This window comes from Cloeon dipterum, chromosome 4 (genome assembly GCF_949628265.1).
Source record: "Cloeon dipterum chromosome 4, ieCloDipt1.1, whole genome shotgun sequence".
In the NCBI taxonomy this organism is placed as follows: domain Eukaryota; kingdom Metazoa; phylum Arthropoda; class Insecta; order Ephemeroptera; family Baetidae; genus Cloeon; species Cloeon dipterum.
Window position 1 is genome coordinate 4,641,197 of NC_088789.1, and position 24,991 is coordinate 4,666,187.

The 24,991-nt window shown below is 40.8% G+C and overlaps 2 protein-coding genes across 3 annotated transcripts; one reads left to right on the forward strand and one right to left on the reverse strand.

Moving 5' to 3' along the window:
- Nucleotides 1-247: 247 nt before the first annotated feature.
- Nucleotides 248-24,493, reverse strand: hrm (hermes). 2 transcript variants are annotated; one of them, XM_065487721.1, is made up of 9 exons: nt 24,325-24,493; nt 14,788-15,053; nt 12,898-13,249; nt 5,316-5,543; nt 5,129-5,255; nt 4,754-4,933; nt 3,770-4,381; nt 3,279-3,540; nt 248-2,548 (listed from the first exon to the last, which is right to left on the reverse strand). In XM_065487721.1, exons 2-9 carry the CDS (start codon nt 15,031-15,033, stop codon nt 1,970-1,972), a joined length of 2,586 nt encoding a protein of 861 aa, XP_065343793.1. In that variant the 5' UTR covers nt 15,034-15,053; nt 24,325-24,493; the 3' UTR covers nt 248-1,969. The 2 variants fall into 2 exon arrangements, with proteins under 2 accessions (XP_065343793.1, XP_065343794.1); XM_065487722.1 differs by lacking the exon at nt 24,325-24,493 and adding an exon at nt 17,371-17,519.
- On the forward strand, nt 5,921-7,752 carry LOC135943552 (regucalcin-like). Its single transcript, XM_065490138.1, has 4 exons — nt 5,921-6,032; nt 6,467-6,846; nt 6,907-7,119; nt 7,177-7,752. The coding sequence occupies exons 1-4, from the start codon at nt 5,968-5,970 to the stop codon at nt 7,530-7,532; spliced, it is 1,014 nt and encodes a 337-aa protein (XP_065346210.1). The 5' UTR covers nt 5,921-5,967; the 3' UTR covers nt 7,533-7,752.
- Nucleotides 24,494-24,991: the final 498 nt, after the last annotated feature.

Here is a 24,991-nt window from a genome sequence, read left to right on the forward strand (position 1 = left end):
AAATACGTGTTTTGTGGTATTTTATCACGAGCGTTATCACTTTTAGTGACATTTTTGCCTATAGGACAAATTTTGAAAGATTAAAAAATAATTCAATATAGTAAAACGATATTAATAAAAAATTTATAGTTAATGTTCGCTAATTCATAAATTAATACAAAAATAGTTATTTATTATAAGAAATGACTACATAATTGGGTCGTTAAAAATGTCTGCAGGAGCTTGTTGAATAAAAACCACTGCAGTTAGATGTATATTATATTTTTTCTCCATTTTTTTACAAAACAATGACATGTCACGTGTATGGCATTAATTGTTGAAAATTAAATGAGAGTTACATCGATATAAATCACAAAGGTTGTGCACGGTAGGAAGATATGAGATAATATATACAGTATAATAAATATAGAACAGTGTGATCATCAACAAAATAAATCGACGATTGCAAGAAGTGTCGCGCCGTGAGCCAACGCGTCGTACATTATTTTTCAATTAACAAGATGACAGCATTTGGCATTTATATTTACATTAACATGACACATTTTGTAAGGGTTAAAGAGTCTCCTTGCATCCCTGAAGCGAGGGAATGAGAGGCTCTCCTCGATTAATCAGTTTCTCAACAATGGCATGTACGTGAAGAAGATGAATGCTTTTCCTGCACTTACACTCTACATCATTTTTATGTACATTTACTTCCTTTATTTACACAAAAGAAGCGTCTGTGTGCACACGTGTAAATATATTGCATGCATGTATACTTTGCTGAGAGAAATTCACCCTTGCGAATAATATATATTGTCAGTTCAAAGACACAACAGCATCCGTCATCGCGCACTCGTGCTCACACTCCCTTGCATTTTAATAACGCGAATAGTAAAAATACTCTTTTTACGTCTTCTCCTCCTTCATCTTCTTTACATAATTCAGATCACATTTCTGCAATTAAATCTTTCCAGCAACCACTCCGAACGGACACGCAGTCACTTGGCCTGTCGGATTAAGCAGCGTTTCTTCGTATTTTTTTTCTTCTTAAATGCATCTCATGTTTGTCTATTTTTAATAAAATAATAAAGAAATATATGGCGTGCAATCCTGCACGAATCTTGGCAACTAACAAAAAATCACCTGTGAAAAAAGTGGCTCAGGACTGGGAGTCTTACGTTGAGGAGCATCGGGGAGTTAAATTGTAAAAAGTCTACTTTTAAGGACAAAACCTACAAACTAGTCCAGCCCTAAGCCTGTGAAATGGTCGCTCAAAACGCCGCGAGTCCGGAAGAAGGCCAAGCGAACGCGCATCCATTCAATTTAGCACAGCCTACGTCAAAGTCGCGCGAAAAGTTTAGTCTCATTGCCTACGTGTAGTACTGTAATCCTGAGATACATCATGGCTCTGTCTTCTGCTCATGTAATTGAACGTTATTGCACTCGTTTTTTCCCATTTTTTCAAACTTTTTAATATGTACAAGCACAAAGAGAAATCAGCAGCGGGACGCTCTCTGAAATGAATTTATGCCCGCGGGCGGCGGGCGAGCGAGCGAAATTAAGCTTTATTAAATTATAGCCGAATTTCATCATGTCTTTTTGGTACGCACGTCCACTCAAACAAAATGTATCGTGTCAAGCCTGCGATTTCAGAAAGGTCCCGCTGACAGTCATAAAATTTAATAAACCCTCGCCCACGCTCGTAAATGTTTGCCGAGCGCAACAAGTCAGAAGAGTTTAATATTTGTAAGCACTGAAGGCATGCACTTGGAGAGAAGCGAGTAAAAATTCCCTTTCAGGGCGTCAAAAACCCACTTCAGTCCGCAGGCGCCTCTTAAAGAGTCCGCAAACCCTTCAACTCATCCAGGCAAGGTGGTTTCGTTTTGATTATTATTTGAAACACTGAAAATTGAAACCAGCTCAAAGTCAGCCGTTAGCAAAGGCCACCCATCGTGGACGGTTGAAGCGTTCAGGGAGCATTCAAAATTCAAACGGCGGCCTGCTCGCTCTCGCGTTGCCGCTTACGCTCGATCAGCGGGATGAGGCCCCACATGGCTGCCCCCACGAGCAGTACGATGCCCAGGGTGGTGAAGATGAGTGAGTAGTTGCCGAGCCTCTCCAGAGCGTAGCCGCAGACAGGCGGCCCAAGCAGCTGGAGCACGCCGTTTAAGAAGAGGGAGATTCCGAACGAGGACGCCAGTCGCTCGGCACCCAGCATGTCAGCGAAAAGCACGGCCGTCACACCGACGTAGGTGCCTGAGCCGAAGCCGAAGATGGCGCACGCCACGGCCAGGTACACGTAGCCGGCGGACGCGAACAGCGGCAGCAGAGCCAGGATCAGGCCCGAAAGGAACAGGCCGCCGATGTAGTAGTATTTGCGCGGCATGAAGTGCAGGTCCGACAGCGCAGAGCCGCCGATCCGGCCCACCAAGTCCAGGGCGGCCACCAGCGAGAGTAGGAGGGATGCCGTCTCCTTGTCGCAGCCCAGGCTGATCGCGTACGCGGGCAGCAGGATGATGAAGTTCGTGTACCCGATCGCGTTTGTTGAGTTTGACAGGAGTATGACCTGGAATTACAAAATGACAATTTTTATTTTAAAACTCAGATAAATATGATGTTTGAAACATATATGCAGGTTGGTTTTTAGGATTTTTCTGATCTTTCTATGATATTTTTTTAGTTAAATTTGCAGATGTAACATAAAAGCTGTTTTACATCAAGCAAAGTATAAGGGCTGCTAAATTTAGACTTGTTTACTCTCAAAAGCACTTAAATTTAGTAGCCAGTTATGACAGTTTTTCTAGATTTAAATATGCGATCTCACACCATATTATTTGCAGCTTAACATTCCTAAATACTAAAATATCACATGAAATTCTATATGTTACAAAAAGTGCGTTTTATTTATTTATTTTAATTTTAAGAACCCTCATTATTTTGAAGAATATCATTGTAAAGAGGAAATATTTTGGCATCTGCATGATTTTAGGAATGGTGACAAGAAATCGAATATTTTAACTTTTAAGAATCATCAATTTCAATTAAAATCCAGACTATATTCCACTAATTGGAACATTATCAAAAACTTATCCACCAAATTATGTTTCCTTCCTGAGAGCTAATTTTACTTCTTAACACTAATAGCCACCCTTGATATTTTGAAATTCGAATACTAATAAAAGAGGTGTGAGTAATCGTTTTTTTTAAATTAGGGTTTCCACAAGAAAAAACCTGCATGCGTGTAATTGAAATTCGCCGCGTAAATAGATTCGGGGTGAGCTCTACACTTTACTTACCAAATAGAGGGAATCTTTCAAAAGGGAAAGGTCCAGCAACTTGGTTGTCGAGTCTGCAGAGCCTTCCTTGTCATCATCAATCGGTGGTTTTTCCGTCTTCTTATTTTTCTTGCGTGAAAAACAGCTAAAACAGTTGCCGAAAGAGTCCCAGCAGGATTTGGTCACTGATTTCAACGTCAGGGTGGAGGCGAACATTTCATTATCACGAGGATTCTGCTGCAGGGCGGCTAAAGTGCTTCCATGGTGAACTGTACTGATGTATCTGTGGAGGGAATAATCATTTATTTACGATGACATGTCCATTCAACACATTATTTGGAATTTTTAAACTCCAATTAAATTTTGCTAGCTTAAGATAGACTAATATTATTATTTTAACAGCTCAGAAAGTTTTAGAAACTAAATTCTTAATAAAAAATGACAAAAATAGTATTTTGTTGATTTAAAACTATTAATATTTAATTATCCATCAATTGAAACGATGTGCTCACCTGAATGAGGAAAGCGACACGTTCGAGCTGAAGCTTCTGGACAAGCTGTGCTGCAGGTTTGACGAGCCACTGATGGTGGCGGACACGGCCTGGTTGTGCGCCGGCCGCAGGGACAACCGGAGCAGTCTCTGTTTAGCCGGGGGCAGCGTGCTGAAAAAGTCCCAGTCGAGCTTCTTGCCCTCGTTGCCCTGCTGCTGCTCGATGACGTCCCGAAGGGCCAGCGGGCTCGGACTGTTCTCCACGGAAGCCTTGTCGATGTTGGGACCGAGGAAGGAGGCACTCTGCGCCGCCATCCAGTCTCCGTTGTCCTGCTCGGGGCTGCCCTCGAAGTAGAAGAGCATCTGCGGATGACACGACTGCGCCTCATTCGGAATGGACGGAATGCTGATCGGCTGCGACACGGCCAGCTGCTGGGGACTGTTCGCCACCGCCTGGATGGCCAGCGGCTTTGTCTCCAGGTTGCCCTGGATGGCGACCGCGTCCGTTGTCTCGTCCTGCTCACTCTCGGGACGCTCCTTTTTCACTCTCTTCATGTGCTCTTTCACCGGGTGATAAAACAGTGCGCCGACTATAACGTTGAATGTGATACCGCCCATAATCAAAACGGCACCTCTGAAAATTAACCACACGTTTTAGTTACAGGTGTATGAAAATTACTTGTAAATTAATTTGAAATATTTAATAAATTTGTGTAAAAATTGTTACGTGGTTTCGTCAATGCTAAATCTGTTAGCGCGAAGAGAAATTTCAAGTTGAATGCCGCCCACGAGAGTGCTATTTTTGTAGTATGATGTTGTTCGCGTCAGTGCCAATAAACCCTTTAAGAAATTTTGTTAACTCTCTTATCTGTCCGTCTGTCTGCCTTGGACTAAATAAAAATTTCTCGAAAGTTTACATAACAGAAAAGTGGAAAATTCCGGTTAACTTCCATTCATGTTTACTTTTGCTGATAAATCGCAGTTGTTTTTGTCGTCTTTTATTTACCTGTATCCGTAGTTTGTGAGGAGGTGTCTAAGGAACGGCGGCAAAATGATGGATCCTATTGCACTGCCTGATATACAGATTCCGTTCGCGAGGCCTCTTCTTTTTTGGAAGTAAGAAGAAACGATGAAAACGCCAGGTGGAAAGGCGAGTCCAGCTCCAGTTCCAACCAAAACGCCAAAACTGTCAACACACAAATTTAATTTTAATTAAAATAAAAAATCCCTTTTGATTTTTTATTTGTAGATTGATAGCAAGTAAAAATATGTCAAAGAACAACATAAAAAAGTACTGCAGATTTATATTAACTTTTAAATTTAAAAACCAAAAAGTTTTGAAATACGAACGTTCCATTTCAGGTATGAAAATGAAACTCACCTAACGTAGAGATATCCGATGGAGTTGGCAAAGTAGCTTAGGATCATGCCAAAGGCGGCGAAAAGGCCACCCAAGATGGTGACGGTGCGGTAAGAGAACTTGGCCGACAAAACGCTGGCTACCGGGCCTGTGGGTAGACATGGGTCATGCGACATACTTAATTAGTGTGCGGGTGGTGTGTGCTGACCTAGCGAACTGTAAAGGAAGTAGCAGAGGGCCGGAATCCACGCGGCGGCCGCCGGACTGGCTTGAAACACCTCGAGGAACTCGACGAACAGCACTCCAAATGACTTGACCGTGCCGGGCACCAGTATGTTGACTAGCACTGAGCCGGCCAGCACTAACCATCCCCAGCCCCCGTCCGGGGGCACCAGCTCGTACTCGTCTTCTTCCGCATACTTTATTGGTAGAGGCGCTGCGAATCAAATGTCAAAATCGCGTTAACAGGTGTAAAACCAATATTATTTTCTAAATGCATTAATATTGGGGTTGCATGCTGTTTTTTTTAATTTAAGAATCAAATTATGTGGTACAGATTTTTTAGTAGATATTATCCTTTTACAGGGTGCATTTAGCAAATTTATATGTTTAAATAGCAATTATTTTTTAATACGACTGAAAGCAAAAATTAATGGATCAAATAAATACAGGTGGCTTAATTCAGCAAAAAGTAAACAAGTTCTTGTTCAAATGGGTTTTTATGTGTGCTCTGAATGCATTCCCGTTGTCAGCGCGCAAGCGGGATATTGGAAAAATTTCAAGACTATTTTTTATCAGAGAGTGAGCGCCTTGAGATATATAGTGGAAAGATCGAGAGTGATGCCGTTAGTCTGTCGGCGATGAGAGTTGCGGCGAGTGTTCTGCTCTTTGTGCTCTTCACCGGTGCTTGCGCCAGGGTCGCCAGGTGCGTTCACCCATTCTATTTGCAACCCGAGTCAACCTTGCTTTTGTTCTTTGACTCCTCTGCTGAGAGTCTTAATTAATTTACTAACATAAACAGACTCCAACTAAGGCTTCACATTTTAAGTAAAATACCACGGCATCTTTTTTAATTAAGTGTTTCACCTTGAAAAGTAAAAGATGCTTAGATTTTTACCATCAAGGTCGAGTTTGAAAGCTGCAAGCAGGTTATTTTCAGTAATTACACATTGCAATCGCTATAATTTTTTCAGTACAAATTTTGCAACCGACAGAAACTTTCTACCTGCTATTCTTCCAAATAAAAAATAGCGTAAAAATCGGCAAGCAAGTGAAAGCATTATCGCCTTTAGCGTTTGCTCCACATTCCCATCTCCCGCCGAGTCTGATTATCGGTGCATTTTTACGCAACTCTTGCAGACGCGGCGGCCGTTTCATCCATGGTGGGCGCGCGGTGGTCGTAGAAGCGGCCACGGAGCCCGTGGTGCACGCCGAGGGGCCGCACTGGCTGGCCCCTTACCTCTACTACGTCGACATCAGCAGCAGCGCCCTCCTGCGGCTGGACACGAGCTCAGGGAACGTCTCGCGGTGGACGGTGCCTCCCGGAAACGAGCCCGTCACCCTGGCGGTGCCCCTGAACGGCACCGAGGGTGGAATTTTGATCAGCAGGGGACGCGAACTGCTCGAGTTCAACACCAAAACGGGGGAGGTGGGCACCAGTTTCGGTTTTGCGGACGTTGGCAGGCCGGGAAACCGATTCAATGATGGCAAGGCCGACCCTGCCGGAAGGTTGTGGGCAGGTAATTCTTTTTTCTTAAATAATATGTATATTTAGAAAGTTGTCTGTGCCATTTATGTAGGAACGATGGGGCCCGAGGAGCCAGGCACGGGAGTGGTTCCCGATCAAGGCAGCTTGTACCTTTTGGAAATTGGTGGTTTGACTTCCAAAGTTTCGGGAATTGACGTGAGCAATGGTCTCGCATGGAATTCTGCTCAAGATCTCATGTACTATGTCGACACTGGCACCGGCAGAGTTGACGTTTTTGATTTTAACCTCACAACAGCCGCAATAGGTATTCTTTTTTTAAATTTCAATGTCTCTTCACTCTAGCAAAAAAATTAATCCACAGATAACCGCAGGACTGTGATTGATTTCGGCGCACAAAATGTGTCATGCACCCCAGACGGCATGGCCATCGACGCAGATGACTTCCTCTGGGTGGCCTGCTGGAGTGGTTGGCAGGTAGTCAGGGTCGACCCTGTGCGAGGCCAGGTGGTCGGCCAGGTTTCCCTGCCTGTGCAGTACGTGACGTCGGTTGCCTGGGGCGGCGACAATTACACTGATCTCTACGTGACCTCTTCAAAGAGGGACCTCAGCCCCGAAGAGCAACAGCAACAACCGTTGGCTGGCAGTGTTTTCAAGGTCACTGGACTAGGGGTCACTGGGCTGCCTGGCCAATCTGTGATACGGCCAACTCAAGAGTGAATAAAAGATTTCGTTATCAAATAGAAGAGAACGAATTATGATTTTCAACGTTTTTGATGACTTGATTGAGATTGAGTTGAAAAGATAAAATTCAAGATTGGTTTTGAGCAGCTATGTTATGTAAGTAACATTATACATGAAACGAACAAGAATGTATGAAAGTACTAACTGCGAAATATTCGTATCGTAGTTTCCGGAAATAAAAAAATCGTACCATTTATATCTGTTGTACATTTTTTTGTGTTTGATAAAAATTTCATTATCCTGTTTCTGTTAGCTTCATTGCGCTGTCGTGAGTGAAAGTTCATAATTATTAGTACAAACCAGTAACCCAATGTTAGTCGTATTTAAAATGCCGTTTTAAATTAGAACCAGTATTTTTTAAGTGGGAGCAATTTAGTTTTTTTATTCCATGTCAAATCCTATTTTTGAATCCGAAATATTTAGACAAAAAGTTGTTTTAATCAATAGGCAATTTCTGGTTTCACCAATTCAATCTGCTACAATTAATCAATTTCAGTAATATTGGTAATATTATGTAATTTCTAACCGTTCAAACTGTGCAGGTTGCATAAAATTCAAATGATTTCGTTGGGAGCTGCGTTTGATTCCGTAAACATAAATTAATCAAATTAATTTATCATCCAGCATACATTTAAAAAAGATAACAACTCTTATTTATAGAATTGATTAAAAGAGCCTCTTCATATGCGATTGCAACTTTGTGAATGAAAAGACACGATCTGCCGTTCCCCGTTTTGCAATCGCACATTTCGCACGATCCACGCTAATTGCGTAGCAGCTCTACGCCACCGAACGAAAACACGCACATCACAGCAATGCCATCAATTAAAAGGGACGACTAATAAACAGCTGAGACTTCTCAGCTGTTGGCGCAAATACAGACCCAGCACTGACGGTAGTTATCGCATTTGTTATTGACCTTCTCGCGGAGCGGCTGCATCATATTTGCGCAAGGAAAACTTCCGCTTCACAAACATTGTGGCTCATCAAGGGTAATTAATATTTTCCGATACCCAATGCAACGGATTTTGGAATTCCGATCTGAGCGGAGCACGTGTTCCGCGCGATCTGCTCTCTGACCTTTATTCTAGAGTTCATTATAATAGTGAGCGAATGCACACCGCAATCTGGTTAATGCATGTTTCATGAGCGCGTTCGGTCGTGCATCAATTTCACCCTCTTGTGGTGCGGCACTTGAATATGTACTGCTGCTCTGCACTTGAGCCGCGCACATTCAATCTGCAATGGCACATGCAGTGTGCGAAGTGGTCTCGCTTGCTGACCTAAAATTGGTTTCAGCATACATACACTCCAACACTGCTTGGCGCCATTATGCGTTTTGGAAATAGCTCCGCTGGTATTTCAGCTCATCTAATGGAATTTGTCACAGAATTGCGACGTCAGGACTGAGCTGGCTTAAAATAAAAGATGAACAGATATTTACCAAAAAGAACTCATTCAATCATTTTCCTCGGTGGCGCTTTTCAATGTAGTTGCGGGGAGCTTGGGATAATAAATTATTCTCTAAAATAGCGGATAGGGTAATACTGGTAATATATGGCGATAAAAAATGTATGAAAATAACGTAAAACCCGAAGCTTTATCATTGAGCAGTGTTATTTTTTTTGCAAAATAAACAAAAATAAAAGGACACAAACTTTACTATACTTTGCAGCCTGTTTACTGTGCTACATCTACGTAAATTTTGGTTCTCATTGAATCCTAAAAGACTTGCTCAAGCAACGGCGCGCAAAAGTATCGCAATATCAATAATAGCATGTAACAATTATTTTTTAAGACCATTTTTCTGTTTTTTATGGTTTAAATTTTTCGTTCAAATAAGATGCTAATAATAATTATCTTTCTTATTGTGTTCCATTTTCTTGACATGAAATTGGGACTAGTACAGTTTTACTATTTTATTATTTTACTACTTTTGATTTTTTTTTAATTTCACGTTGTGATAGGGACTTCAGAATAATTAGGTTGTCTCAATTGCGCAGCGCTTCATTTTCAATTCAACCAATTCTTTTTCCGCGGACATTGCCGCTCTCAAGTTATCGATAATTTTCCGAGACTGAGGCGCACAACGCTGCACACCGCGCGCAGCTGCCTCAGGTGTAAATATATTGATAGGTCACAGCAGACGCCGCGATGCATTCAGCACTTTCATTTCAATGTCACCCAATGAGCACCTGTTAGGAGGCGCTCGAGTGTCGCGACTCGCGACCTTATCCAAGACTTCATTAACAGAGCCAGTCAAGAATTAATCCCCGGTGTCCCACATTTGTTTTTTTTTTTGCAAAATTTCGCCCCGCGGAGTGAAGCTCCCGGGATGGCAAGGACGGCAGCCCATTGGCCGGGGCCGTTGCAGCTACAGCAGCGCGCCGGGAGAGTGAAAATGCATCTTCTATTTATGCACGTGTAGAATTTCAAGTGAAGTGTCGTTGGTGCGCACGCGGAAAACTTTTGTTTGAATATTACAAGAGGAAAAGTGTTCCGTACACTGGGTTCCAAAGCAAAACACAAGAATTTTCCCTGCTGCGCAAAAAGCCAACGTGCTGGGAAAGCAAAAAGTGCAAGTGCTCCTACGGAGCAGCGACGAGAGCTCATTAACTTGGATGTGTCTGAAAAATGAGGCCAAGCCATAATGCGGAAAATTTCTACTAAAACTTTTAATGCAATCTTGATGCATTTTATGGAAATTGTTGTGCACAATTGCATGGAAAATTAAGCTTGTTAACCTGGTATCGTTGGAGTGATGGAAGTGTGTTGTTTGAAAAACTTTTAATTAAAATTAAATAAAAATACATTCATTAAGTCAATTTTGCAACAATCGACCAAACATTTTCTATTTAAAATTTAATATTGAAAATTCACATATTATCACGAAATTACAAGTTTAAATTTTAATTTTGAATAAATTTCAGGAAAGTGACATCCTGTTTTACTTTCTTAAGTGATGCATGCACAATTAAATATGAAATTCAGAGTAAAATATTATTCAAGTCAACTGTTTAGATTGAATTATACCGCTTCAAATTATTAAAAACCGACGAATGTTTAAACACACATTTTTCAAGTAAACCATATTTAGGTCAATCTGGACACGAAATATGGTTTTTGTTTTGAGCAAAACGCAAAAAGATAAAAAAAACTTCCTCCTTGGCAACATGTATTTCCCTGCGAGCTGTGGTGGAGTTGGCGCGCGCAATGTGTACTGATTGCCTCCAGCATTAACACTCATGAGCTGGCCGTTTTTCGGGTTATTGACTTGCAGCGTACGCAAAAGTCATTATTTTGCCCAATTCGTCCGAAAAGCAAGTCGGCGTTGCGCAATATCGGCTGAAGTCGCTGAGTGAGTGTGATACCTAATAAATGTGAACAGGAGCTCGTCAACAGCCAGTCAGAAACACATTAACCTTATATTTGACTCCGGCGCGCGTTATTTCATCTCTCCGCCTGCCATTACGCACATCTGCTATGCACATATTGACCCTTTAACAGTGATGACGAAACCCTTTTAATTACTGTTGCGACGCTCGGCAATTGCCATTAATTAGTAAAGCAAAGAGAACTGATTAAAAAGGTTGTTTTGATTCGTCGCTGATTTAGATTGCCGTATTATTTTCGTTCAAATCAGCCAACTTTGATTATATTGAGTAGGATAAAAAATTCACGATTAAAGCCGCTTGGTCCGCACTTGGTACACGAGGAAGCCGGCTATTTTGATTTCCGCATATATGGGTCAGTTTAAATCCGTGTCGGTGTTTTGCAGAGCGTGATTATTCAGAAAAGGACAATTACGACACTTGGCTCTCATCTCACTGGCCGAGTTGTTGTTTGCAACTCGCGTGGTCTACGTATGTGTGCAGCTGGCGCAAACAGGAACTAATTTAGCCGTGAAGAAGCCACACACGGACCAAGCTCAATTCGCACATGCCAGTTTCTCAGGATTCCTCTGCCTCCGATGGCGAGTCTCGTTTTCAACGGCCTCGAGAGTCGAGATCTCGTTGTTTGGACCGAAAATTCCCATACATCGCCAATTATTATCAGCGTTGGCACTTTTCCAAGAGTGGTGCGCGCCTGTCGGTCTATCTGGGCCACAAGGTCAGAGTTTGGCCAATTTTCACTATGTGTCTTCTTATCGCGAGTGAGCACGTGGACTGGCTTATTTCCTCCACATTCGTGATTCAAAACGTTTTTCTAGCGAAGGAAATCGTTCATGAAATAAGTTTGCCGTCACACAGGACACGACAAACGGAAAACGGGTGATTGTAAAGTTGCCCAAAAAAAATATACAACTCCATTCCAACAGCCAACACAAAAAACACTTGGAAAATATACCCGCATTATTTGGGCTTCTCGCTCAATTGTATGTGCATGGACCGCTTGAAAAATCCCTTTGTGGGTAACGGTTACAAGGTAATTGTTATTTAAGCATAGAAAATCAGAAAATAAATATTATGTTGATTTTATTAATTTTTCTCCAAGGGCAAATAGGGCAACTCTAGCCCAATTTAATATTTTTTACTTTTTCCAGTTGATATTACATCTTAAAACTTATTCCTTGGCTGAGCCGATCTTGAAATCTCAAACGTTGTTTTCCCTTTCTCTATTTTGTATTTCCTTAAGAGGAATTTTTATTTTGGGGTAGATAAAAGAGAGGAATTTTTAAAAGAACAGTACCTCAAGAAATATTGAATCACCTCTCTTTTATACAATTATGTTCAAACTGATATTATTTTGTCTGGATATGGCAATGTATGGGGCAAAATAGCCCTGCAGAACCATAATAAAGATTACTTTGAAACTAAAAGATTACGAACAATTTAACTGTGTCCAGCTAAGTAAATTATAAATCATAACTTCGTTTTTTTCTGCTTTTTCATTTTATTTTTTTCCAACTCTAAATTGAATAATTAAGACGCGGTATTTACACAGCCGGCCACACTCAAATTTTCTTGGAAATGATAGAAAGCCAATCTAACAGCTATACTATTTTTTTAATAAATTCAAACCCTCTTTCTAACTGAGGGAAAAAGTTTTAAAATTAATCAATTGTATTTTTTTTTGTTTCAAAAAATATCTGTCTTAATCGTATGCAATGAACTTGAGAACACTCCATCTTGGTGCTAAAAGAGTCTAATTTAAAAATAAACCATCCGTGCGTGCGAGTTCAAGAGCGACACTCACTCAACCCATTTAATGCAACCCTCGCGCGTCACACTAAGCAGACCTGTCAGCGAAACAGGGTTTCTAATTAAACGCGCGTGTTAGGACGTGTTAATTGCGGTGACAACATGGCCGAGGTGATAATCAAACATACAAGCATGCTTACCTGGTGGCTGGTTGCCGGCGCTGAGCTGCCTGGGGGCGAGGAGCGGGCTGTCGGCCTCGCAGTCATCGCGGAAACACACTTGCGAGTTCTTCCGGTTGATTTTGGTTGCACTACCGCTGCTGTGTAGGATGCCCTTGCTGATTGAGATGGGGGCGGCGGGGGCCGAGCCGAGCACCATCGGAGGCTGCGCTGCCCTGGGCCCTTTGTTGGCCTGCTCGTAGGCGGCCGTGCTGGCGGTGCTGGGCACCCGCGGCAGCTCGGGCAGCGAGCCGCACACGCGGCCTGCCTCCTCGTCCTCCTCATCGACCTGCATGGCCACCTCCAGCGGAAACATGAGCTGCGAGCCGGCCTCCTGCAAATTTTGCATATGAATGAATGCGTGTTTTGCACTCTTCTTCTTATTGACTGCGACAGCCGCCGCGAGAAAGTGGGGGCCGCGGCGCATCGTTGCATCATGACGGAAGCCAGACACTCGTTGCAAGTGTCTGCACTTTATTTGCTCATGAATAGTTACGGTGCAACACACACACACACACACACACACATCGCGACTTTAGGTCAAGAACGGAAAAACAGCTGACGAGCCTATCAAGTTTTTCATCACTACACGATGCACCTCAGGGGTTGCATTTTCATAGATTCTTGTAATGTCTGAGTTGGCATAACATCTCGTCTTAAAGTCAAACAATTTTGCAGTCTTACTTCTAGTGAGGCCAACTTATTAGTTCAGATTTAATTTAAATTTCTTAAATAAAAGGGTAGAATTAAAGGTGGCCACCAAATGAGAACAAATCGTGCAATTTTAAGATTGAAGAGGATAAACTCAAAATCATCTAAAACTCTTTGAGATTTTAAGACCTTTAAACTTGCATTACAAGCCAATTTATTTCATAAGGGAAAGAGACAATATTTGAAATGATCTCGTTGGTATGTATGTAATAAGTTCTCCAATTATCCACAGCCTAGGGCCAAGAAAGTACATTTTCGTCCAAGGCAACCACGTCTTAGTTAAGCCCCAATCTATCTTTGTCATCGAAATTCTAGCCCTACTGAGACAAGTCAATGAAGAAATTTCCAGAGATTGAATATTAAACCCCATTTTTAATTGCGGTTTTTACAACCCTGTAAACCTCAAATCAATGATGAAATGGTTTCTCTTGTGGGTGGGTATTTTTAATCGTGGAATAACTCCTTATTAATGCAGTCCCTTTTGTATCTTTGAATAATAATCGAGCCAACAAAAGAGAGAAAGGCTCTTTGTTTGGCAAACGCTCGCCAAGCTCATTTTCATTTGCAACGCCCGCTGGCATATGAGCATATCGCAATTGTTTCAAAAAGTAAGTGCAATGAGATAGTGGGTAATTAAAAATTTCAACGAACGTCACTGAGCTCGGCACTATCAAACCCGTGAAATCTCACTGCTGTTGTTGGGTCTTAACTGTTATCAATAAATTAATTTTTTATACCAGAGCTTTTCAAAATGAGATAGAAACAATTCTTGCTCTTGACTTAAGTAAAACTGATTTTATTTCAAATGACAACAGCTGCTCTACGCAGTTAATTCGTAAGGGGCTTTATTTAAGTTAAAAATGAAAATTAATGTAAGTAATTCTGTTTGAAATTTGGAGCGATAATTATAGATTTATCAAATTAATCCACCTGTGTGATAAAACGAAAATGACTATGATAAGCTAATGGTGATAAGCTTTGCTAGGCGTTGAAACGAATAAAATTTGCACGCTTCATTGATAAAATTAAATATTATGAATTTACTCCCAAGAATCAACACAAGAGGACTTATCAGCAAATTATAGTATCTCAAAAATAAATAATGTAAGTTTGACGCATTTGTTCTTACATCTCGCAAATGTCTTTAGAAAAAATAAATACCTGGAGGACGAGGTTGGACGGTTCCTCCTCGACGGGCTCTTCGCTCTTGTTAGAGGAGGACGAGATGCAGCACTTGTCGCCCATCTCGTCAAAGTAGATGATCTCGGGCGGCATGACCGACTCGACCAATTGGAGCCGGCACGAGAGGAGACCACTCTCCTCGCCCTCGCTGTCCAGCCAGCACGGCTGCTCGTCCGAGGACCGCGAAGCCACGCACAGCGGGCCGCTCTCTTTCTTCTCCAGCATGGCTAGAGCTCAGGGACGATCTGAAACCGCACAGCGCACGAATGACATCAACATGATTGGCCGGCAACAGCGCGGACGGCGACTGAACTAAATTAAAAGAGAATATTCCGGCTTGCTGAAATAATCTCGGTTGCGTAATTTTCATTGGAAATGTGGCGCGACACTCTTGGAGTTTTGCGTTTCTTTTAACGCACAAGCCAGGATGGAAATAAATGAGTCAAGCAAAACAGGATGTTCTGGCCGTTGCTACGCAAATATGGTGCAGCTTTGACTTCAATCAATATAATGGTTATTTGCCATTGCATTTCTTCCCAGCTGCAAAGCTATGACGAAACCATCCCTAATTAACTTGCATTGAAACCGTTAGCCTCTCTGATAGTAAAACAAGACACATTTTCTAACGATATTTAATTTTTGTTGCTTATATATGTGCCCTTGAAAACCATGAGAGATTTAAAGTAGTCTCTTCTAGGTTAATCCCAGTTTTTTTTTACTATTTTGGCGAAAGTTTTTAGCTAGGTGACCCTCTCTATTGATTACTAAAATACCTGTGGTATTAAAAAAAATAAAGCTAGCTACTTCTCTTGTGTTCCTGTCTCGAGACGATTGCCGATAGTAATTAAAGTGGAGTTTTGCAGGGACGTATTATTTAATTAAAAAAACCTCAATACTTATGCATATGATATACAGATCAATATTATTTTCTGAATCCGCGAGTTTTAACTCTATTTTTTCACTTTGTGTGTCCTTCAGTGCATTTCTTCACTGTTTGACTTTGTACTCAAGAGTATTAGGTGGGTGACCTTTTGAAGTGTAGTGTGTGTGTTGAGTGCTGATAACTTGCGGTAGCTGGTAATATTGTTTCGCTCCCTGGCGATGCAAAGGGTTGCCTATTGCCGCTGAAGTTTATGCGCTCCTACTTGTTTGTTCAGAGTTCGAACTGCACGAAACACCACTCGACTTGGGTTTTCTCTCAAGACTGACTTGTCTCCTCGGACGCAGACCTTTTTTCTTGCGCGTCAGGAACCGCCTTAAATTTTGTTGGTGGAAAAATAGCCGATAGATGAATCATGTCACTCTTTACCGCATAACAGCATCCTGTCACAAGGGTTGGCCTTGTTTTCTCGTTAAATCATTTTTGTGTTATTGTTCTTTTTACAAAAAACCAGATGTACGCTTTCAAATCTAAAGGCGATCAGTTTTTGTAATATCTTCTTTAAACATACAAAATGAGCGTTACCGGGTAAACTATTTTATGTATGCCTGTGGTCGTAAAAAAAGATATTCTATTTCTTAAGGGATGCGCATTGGGAGGTCGTTCAGTGACATTTTCTCGCTATCTTTTCACTTTACCAAGAAAAATATATTCTTTTAGCTGTCAAGCTTTTTATCCATGGTTGCTAAGAATGTTCATTTAATTATCATTGCACAAGTATTGAGTTTATAGTGTCTCACTGGTTTCTTCTAATCAACTTAACTTTATGTTTATTGCGAAAATTTATTTCTATGCTAGCTAAAATAGCGTAAAGATATAATAAGTTTAAAAATTATTTATGTGTTTCAACCAAAATAGTTTATTGGCTCCTTAAAATTAGCTTAATTGCCTATCAATTCTACTATTTATTGCGAAATTTTATTTTATACCTGTTAAAATAGCATAGGGATATCTTACAAACAAACCATTGGTCAGGTCCTATTAAATCGTATGTGCTACTGTTTGCATTTATTTTAATTGAATTGTCAAAGATTAAGGCAAAAAAAAAAATTGGAATGCATTCGCAGAAGAGTGATTCAGTGAAATATATCGGATCGTTTTTCCAACGCAGTGATTCAAGTATAAAAATAAAGGGGTAGGTCGGCGACCCAAATAAATGTCGAGCCACTAACGGCATAATCACATTAAGTGGCGTGATCCCTGCCGACGACGAATTACCAGGAATTCACTGCCGTGCGCGCTCACCAAATACCCTCCACCTGCGACTCATGCGCCCATTAAAATCAGCCTTGTCCAATATATAGGACACTAGAAAAACTAGGTCGACTGTGGCAGTGGACAGAGTGATTTGTTTCAAATAAAAGAAAAAATCAGTAGGATGAATAAAACTGCCATTTCGATTAGTGGGCATGAATCGTGGAAAATGAAGTGTTGTCAATGAACTTGAAATCCAGTTCGATCCAACACACTTGGATCTTATCAAGGTGGGACGTAGGTACGTTCACAACGCGTGAAAATCAACCCACAATCAATAATAAAATACCCAGCAACCAAGGCCATCGCGCGTTTTGACGAATCAAGCAAGAAAGCGAATGGAGTGGAGCAAATTCAATTGCACTCACAGAGTTCAGCCTGTAGTTGCTGTGCTCAACGAGGACCGCGCATCTCACGCAGAAAACTCACTTTTGCTCCCAGTGAACAGCACACGCGACTGACTAGCTCGGTAGTGAGAGCGTACAACTGTATTATCGAGTATTAGTAGCTTTCACACGAAATGCACCAGTTATTTCCAGACGCACGATTTTGTCGTGATTTTCTTTCGCGTGCGTCATCGGTCCAGAGGTGCAGCGAGATAATTGTTTTCACCTCGCAGAAAAACGCATAAATAGCCGTGGAACAACTGCTGTAATTGTAAGTGCAGGAAAGAACTGGTTAAATGGGGTTCGAGCCGGCAACAATTTGACTGTTTGTCCGTGACACGAGCTAAAATTCAAATATTTGCATTGCCTCTTAGGAACGCTATTCAGTTAAATTATGAGCAAACATATTTTCTTTTACTGCGAGCGCTGCATCCCAATAATGAAACTCGAGATCTTTTAATGCTTCTGCAAACAATACATATACCGGCCCTTCGTGTTGCGGTAATTGTCGGCATTCAATTGCCTTGCCCTGTATGCGCGATCGTTGCATTATTTAACCCAGTTAGCGACGAAATTGGGTCGCCATTCTATTTTATTTGAGTACTCCGAGTTCTCTGGGGGTGTGTTTTTCCAGGACTTGCACTCGGTAGCAGCACGAAATGTGTACATCTGTGCGAGCGCTTTGAGCAGACACGACAGCATTCTGTTGTTTGTAGAATACGCTGTGTGTGAGTGTGTGGCTAAGAATTCTTTCTGCCGGCGAACACGTGACCCAGGTCAGGAAATAACGCTAATGCACTACAATTCAGGCACATTATAAACACACGTCAATCGGTATACTGACTGCAAACACGTGAGTGAACGCGGTGAAATCGAAACAGAGGCCCGCTGGGAACAACGCCTATTCAACCCCTTCCTGATTGTCTGCGTGGAGTGAGAGAGTGGTTTTATTCATCGGGTTCGTTTTGAATAATTTACCCGGTGTAATGCTCCATTTTGTGTTTATCACAGCTGGAGATTTACACAAATTCGCAAATCGAAGCTCATCAACTATCACTTCACCGTTTCTTCCTGATTGTCATGACCCAATTAATATTCTCTATTGACATTACGTTATTCGCTTGAACAAAGGACCATTATTACAAAACCAGTCAAGGTTTCTACGCTTGAATAGATTATACAAACACTTCAATCAGAGAGCTGGCAAATTAGCGTGGAATTGCAAATTTTACGCAACACAACTCTGATAATTATCGTCGGTGTGCATTGATTTTTCATATAATTGAACCTGACAGTGCCAGCGAGAGTGCTATTGAGTTGTGCTTTTGTTCCATATTCATGAACACGCGAATCACATATGTAACGCGTTAATGCGTGGAGTGGTTCTGCCATTTATGGGACAAGCTTGCTCTTGAGTAAAGCCAGTTTTTGCAAACTCGGTCGGCTTCACTGCTTTCCAGCTGCACCATTCAAATGATTAACTATTCTTGCGTTTTTGCCGTGATGTGTGACAACTTGCAAGAAGGGCAAGATTATTATTTTTGCAACGTATTAATGGAACTGAATTTACTATGAGCTGTGATATTTTTTATGCCATTTTAAAATCATTTATTTTCTAATATGAAAAATGGTGAACAAAAAGCGAATAGTAACTAGCCAACAACAATATAGTTGAAAAGTACGCGAACACCAACTTTCTGACACTCTTCAGGAATAATTAATTTAATGTCAGACGAAGAGTTTGTGTTGTGCAAAACTGCTGTTCCATGCGCACACAGCAACGCACCATTTTCCGCTGCAATGAGCAAGCTTAAATGAATTCTGCAAAGTTCAATAAATCCAGGGCTGAGTATACGATAATAGTAAAACGATCAATGCGGTCGCTGTCGTTTGAAAGAAAGCGACGTGCAGACTGCGAAAGTCGCTTTGCCTGCAGCAGAAGGATTTCTTCCTGTTTTCGATGGAAAAACGAGAAATCTAATACGCAGTCCGATACGCGAGTTTCAGCTCGTGTGTTTACTCATTTCAATAATCTTATCAGCAGCGAAAACCCTGCACGATGCACTCCGCTATGATTATGTGTATGTTTGTGTGTGTACTCCCCTTTAATATATTGTGTGGCCCTTTCAGCCAGACGGCGAGCAATAAAAGCAGAGAGCCTAGAGAACAAAAACAAACAGTTTTATGCACACAGTTTGGCTTGACATAGTGAATCACGCCGCTCGCAAAATTTTCCTCGTTAGCAATCAGATAAGATTTTTGTTGTCAGTCCGTGGCAAGAGGAAAATTACCTATGTTTACGCTGAATAATTACAGCACTTATTTAAATGGCATTTTCGCATGTCTATAATTATTTAGAAAGACCAGTGAGTTCGTTTATCTCTTTGGTAGATTAAAGTGTTTAACTGTTCCCTTGAAATGATAAGCAAAACGAGGGATTCACATTAACTTTGACCTTGTTGATAGTTTTCTACTGAAAACTCTTTTATAAAATATATATTCTTATTCCTCTTTCATGACAATAAACGATATTTTCCACATTAAACTGATGATCAAACTTGGTCACCATTTAAAATCAGAATGGTTGTTGAGTAAACAAAATTGCCTTAGCAACGCAACTAATGATTAATTAATTAATTTTTTTGTTTGCTGGAAACCATAAAATTAGAATCTTTGCATCGCAATGGAAGAAAATAACAAACAAGGCCTGTCCTATTGAGATTGGAGCAGTATATGGAGCAACTCGGGTTCTACTTGAGTTTCATCAGTCTATAAAAAGATGTAGACTTGTTAAAAAATGAAGCAGCATCGTACCTTGCGTAGAAAAGGAGATACGCTAAAACTACCAAATTTAGACACTGTAATGAATCGAAAAAAAATCTTTCACAAATTGAAGCAAAAATATCAAAATGCTCTTTGCTCTTCTGCTACACTCCTAGATCTGAATATTTGAATGGAATAAGCACATGATTGGAAAAAATGTGTTAATCTTATCAATGAAAATAGAATTGTTTGCTTTATAGTGACTCAAGTAACCCATATATATTCTTTAAGGTGGAGAAATAAAAATGGCATCATTAGGGAGGCTTTTTTATCAATATTCAATTTCAGCTAGAGTCCAATTTCATTTGATGATAAAAAAAATCGGCTTGAGACCCAAACCACCAATCAGCGGATAATTCCACGGGTTATGTACACAATGTCAAGTTATCAATTGATAGGTTAAAAAGGGAACCACCCTGAGGACAGAAAACAAGCTTGTTAACAGCTGCTTGGAACAATCGAGCCAGCGTGTCGACACAACAAGCATGCATGTCTACACTCATTCATTTCTTGAAAAGAAGCGCACGCACCTGCGTGGAAGTCAACAGAAGCCCAAGGGACAGCTTACGCCAGAGGTCTCAACCTTACTTGATCGAGCTCTCTCGTAATAAAAAATACAGAGTGAGATATTCCACACTTGGTTTGCAGATAGTCGGAGATAAACTTGAACAAGCAGAGCTTTAAATTTATTGAACCGCTGCTGGCAGCAAACTAAATAATCCATCCAGCAATAAATAAACGGGCGGCTGCCACATGTTCCTTTGGCATCAATCTTTTATTATCGTAATCACACATCAACAGAATGATCCGAAAGCGAGAGAGAGAGAGAGAGACAAACACATTTATATATGCGTGCTTGTGTAAGCACAAACGGCGCTCGTCGACGAAAAGCAGTGACTGTTGCACTCACACTCAACCCGCTTGAGGCAGATGAACTATTAACCGTCGCTGGCTTCAATTACGAATGGCATATCATGCTCTAGCTTCACGTGTCAAAAGAGCGAGTAAAAAATAACAAATCATTTATCAGCAGGCAAAAAATTGGAATTTAAACAGTGACGCCAATTATAGCATCACGCCGGCAAAAAAATGAGGTCAAAGAGCAGTTTGCTTGCATGACTTGCAGGAAGTTATTCTTTAAGCTCATTATATTTAATCAGTTAAATTTAATTGCATACCTCAACAAATTTTTAAAGTGAATAGAATTTAATTCATAGTGTTTTCCGTAGTTAGCGAAATATATTCTAGAATTCTAAAACGAAACTGAGGTAAACAGCTTTGAAAAAAAGCCGATTTATTTAAAGCAACAAGCAGGAGGAAACTCTTTTTGAACTCAGTTGCTTTTAAGAAAATTTCATCAAATATATTGCAATTGCTCCCATATTCCCGGCATTAGCAAATTGAGCGGAATGTTTGCTTTCACACACATTGACCCGACGCGCTAGCGTCATTTTCACGGTCAGATGCGAGAGTGGTGCGAGCGCTATTCTCATCGCAATTCTTTCCCTTCATATGTGGACATCCGCGCGTAAATTTGACGGCGTGCCAACAAACAGCACCTATAAGCTTATTAAAGGGCCGTTTGCGTCTCCAAGAGCGAAAAGCCGGTGCACGCTTTTACCATGTACTAGCTAATATAAACTTCTCTAGAAAAGACTGTGTCATCGCCCCGAAGGGTATAAATAGCGTGCGGACTCCCCATCAACTCGATACTAAGCTCACCATATGGACAAAATTGATTTATTAATTTGTAAGGAAATATTTTTCCCACTGATATTTTAGTAAATTTTCAGAATGGAAGGAAACCACTTTTGTCGTTCTACCTTTACTGATTTTATGAATTAACCTATGCTTCAGTTTCTGGTGCTGTTTCAGAAGGAAATACAAATAGAAAATGGCGATCATTTCTGCCAGCCATGAGGGGTGACCGACGCCACGATAACAATAGTGCAAGTATGCCCGAAAAATGAGACACATCACAACTTAAATCTACCACCCTTTTAAATCATTTTGTTATAAAGGCGTCTTAATAAATTCTTTTTAGAGAAATTACTCGCCATAATCGCCTTTTATCAGCTAAATAAGGGTTGTCACAACCAGTGAAGCCTTTAGTTATAAATTTAATTGGGATATATTAATCTCAGTGGTTCTACAAAATTAAAAAAATTTAATACAATTCACACATCGCTTAAAAGAGTTGGTATTTTTATCTAAAATAAAAAAATGGAAACAGTAGTGTTCTGCATAAAAATTGCGAAATGAATATTTACAATCAAAATGTTAATAAGGAAAACATTTGCTTTGAAGTTGTGGTGGCTAGAAATTTAAAGTGTTGTTATTGAATCATATATATCATACTCATAAATAGAACACACCGTAAAATTTGAGATAATCAAGAACAAGAGGTCTATTTCGAAGCAAAAGTGGTTGATTAAATTGTCTGAAGGATTTATTTCAATAAATTTTTGGATTTTTCTGAAAGAGTTTTAAATTAATCCACAGTATTTTTAATCTGTATAATTTAGTTTGCGGAACACGTTCATGTTATTTCTAGTGAACGCTGTTGAGCAAATATTTAGTTCGTAACAACTTCCGTGATTGATTTGCAAACAGCTGGGGCGGAACTGCACGCGTGAAAATGCAAATCAACTATCATTACGCGCTTGCTAACACGGTCACGAAGATTTGCTCATTGTGTGGAGGCACTACACTTTTTAACTGCTCACGAGAAGACCGTGATAGGTGGCAGAAGCTGTGGAAAATTGCAGCATCACAAAGTGTGACAAATCGTGCCATCGGGAGCGCGTACAACAGTCATCCGTTGTTTACTCATTATTATTAATGCGCGTGTTTTGTTTACTCATTAATAAATCAAAGCAAGTGGATAGCGAAGCAAACTGCTTTCGCTTTCAGCGCCATAGGGGATTTCGGCCAAGGGTGTTTCGTTTAAATTTAGTGTTACGGCGTGTGGAAAAAATGCTCAAATCAATCGGCGTTTTTTCCGCTGAGCGTGATTACGTTCGCCCCCTACAGACAATAATCAGCTCTAATTATTACCTAGCAAAATGTGTGCGGGAAAATGGCTTCATGGAACACAAGAAGTCGATAATTGACCGGCACGCGTGTTGCCAGGCGAAACAGACTGGTTCGGTAACAACCGCGCCGGTGAAATAAAATATTGTTAAGTCATGCAAATTCTGCGTGCACAGCACTTTTTGCTCATCCTGGGGTTTCCTTTGGGGTTCCCATCTTGATTTGCAACCAAAAATAGCTCAAATTTCCGCGTTCTATACTTATAGCACTGTAAACAATGGGAGCAGGTGCGTGGGTGATTCAGCGTGGGTAAAGCTTATCTATCAGAGGCTTTCCTCGTCACGCTCTATCAGACGACTTCACAGATCTTTTGAAACCAATTTTTAAATGAACACAGAATAATTAAAACATAGCTTCTTCAAAAAAGGAGCCGAGCTAGTGCTTTGGAAATACTAAAGTCGAGTAAAATTTTACATAATTATATATTGAATTTGGAAAAAAATAAAAAGCTGAACATGCTCAACGCCAATATTGATATCGCAAATTAAATTAGAGCATTTTTATTTAAAAACTGACATGTTTAAAATTTATAACATGTTAAATGTTTCTTTTCATTATGCAATCGGAAAGATTTTTGTATGGGTCAGTTTTGATTTGGAATCAAATGGGTCTAACTAGAATAGTAAAATAATCGTAATTTCTATCTTTTCACCTTGACAGAAAAAATGATTGTCCCAACTGAAAATTTTAGAAAAGGATAGTTCCAGACCAAAGTGGCTTCATACAAATAAAATCAGCTGACATCATGGGGCGCTTCCCGTGACCTGTATTCGATGACAGCGAGGGTGGCAGGATTTCACAGTGCAAGAAATCCCGTTTCTACGATCTGTCACCACATTACAAAGCCCAGGCCGAGTTGCCGACGGTGCGAGCCGAAAATTCGTATCAAACGCGAGCGGAAATCAATAGGAACGGTGGCGAAAAAGGCCGTTGACCCCGCGAGGGCAAGACCGGCGAATGCACACCACCCTGTCCGTGTCAGCGAACGTGCTACATACGAGCAGGCGTGATCGTACTCACCATTGCGTGGGGCCGCGACTGTGTTGTGAGAACGCACGCTGCGTCCGGTTGGGCAAGGACCGCGGTCGCTCGCTCGCTTGCTCTCGGCCTGCAGGGTCGATATCTTGTGGACGCCTCGCAATGGAGGCGCTCGGCAACAGACATCTCGGCTCCACACCGCGCCGCGCGCCGCCGCACTCGCCGAGCAAAACGCGTGCTGCAACCCGTGACGTCAGCCTTCGCGGCCTCTTGGAGGCGCCACTTGATGGATTTCTTGCTGCCTTGCTTGACAGAAAGGACAGAAAGAGAGCGGTGAAAACAGACTTGAATTAAAAAGTTTGAATTTTGATTTATATCAGCTACTTGCAACTCACAATTTTTAAGTTCTATTTATACATTTTCTTGATTGTTCTTTATTCTTTCAGTGAAAGTTTGATAACACTCTCATTGAATCAAATTAAATTGGTCTGATTTTTGATGGAATATTTCATGAAGTAATTTATCAATTTTTATGAGAAATCAATGTTTACTGAAATATTTTCAGTTATTACAATTATTATTATCTTAAAATAGGGAATAAAAAAGGTTTCATAGATATAGTGTGAACTCAATTTTGTTGTTTCTTCACCAAAGGTACATAAATCCTAAATCTGTCTGTTTTTCTTTAATAAAATTCAGAATTTTATGT

Bases quoted from the DNA above. Each gene is read 5' to 3' on its own strand.
- LOC135943552 (XM_065490138.1), top strand. From the start codon at position 5,968: ATGAGAGTTGCGGCGAGTGTTCTGCTCTTTGTGCTCTTCACCGGTGCT. The intron at 6,033-6,466 runs GTGCGTTCACCC...CAACTCTTGCAG, and splicing joins GCTTGCGCCAGGGTCGCCAG to ACGCGGCGGCCGTTTCATCC. The intron at 6,847-6,906 runs GTAATTCTTTTT...CCATTTATGTAG, and splicing joins TGCCGGAAGGTTGTGGGCAG to GAACGATGGGGCCCGAGGAG.
- hrm (XM_065487721.1), bottom strand. From the start codon at position 15,033: ATGCTGGAGAAGAAAGAGAGCGGCCCGCTGTGCGTGGCTTCGCGGTCC. The intron at 4,934-5,128 runs GTGAGTTTCATT...GTGTGTTGACAG, and splicing joins ATCGGATATCTCTACGTTAG to TTTTGGCGTTTTGGTTGGAA. The intron at 4,382-4,753 runs GTAAATAAAAGA...GTTAATTTTCAG, and splicing joins CTCACAAACTACGGATACAG to AGGTGCCGTTTTGATTATGG.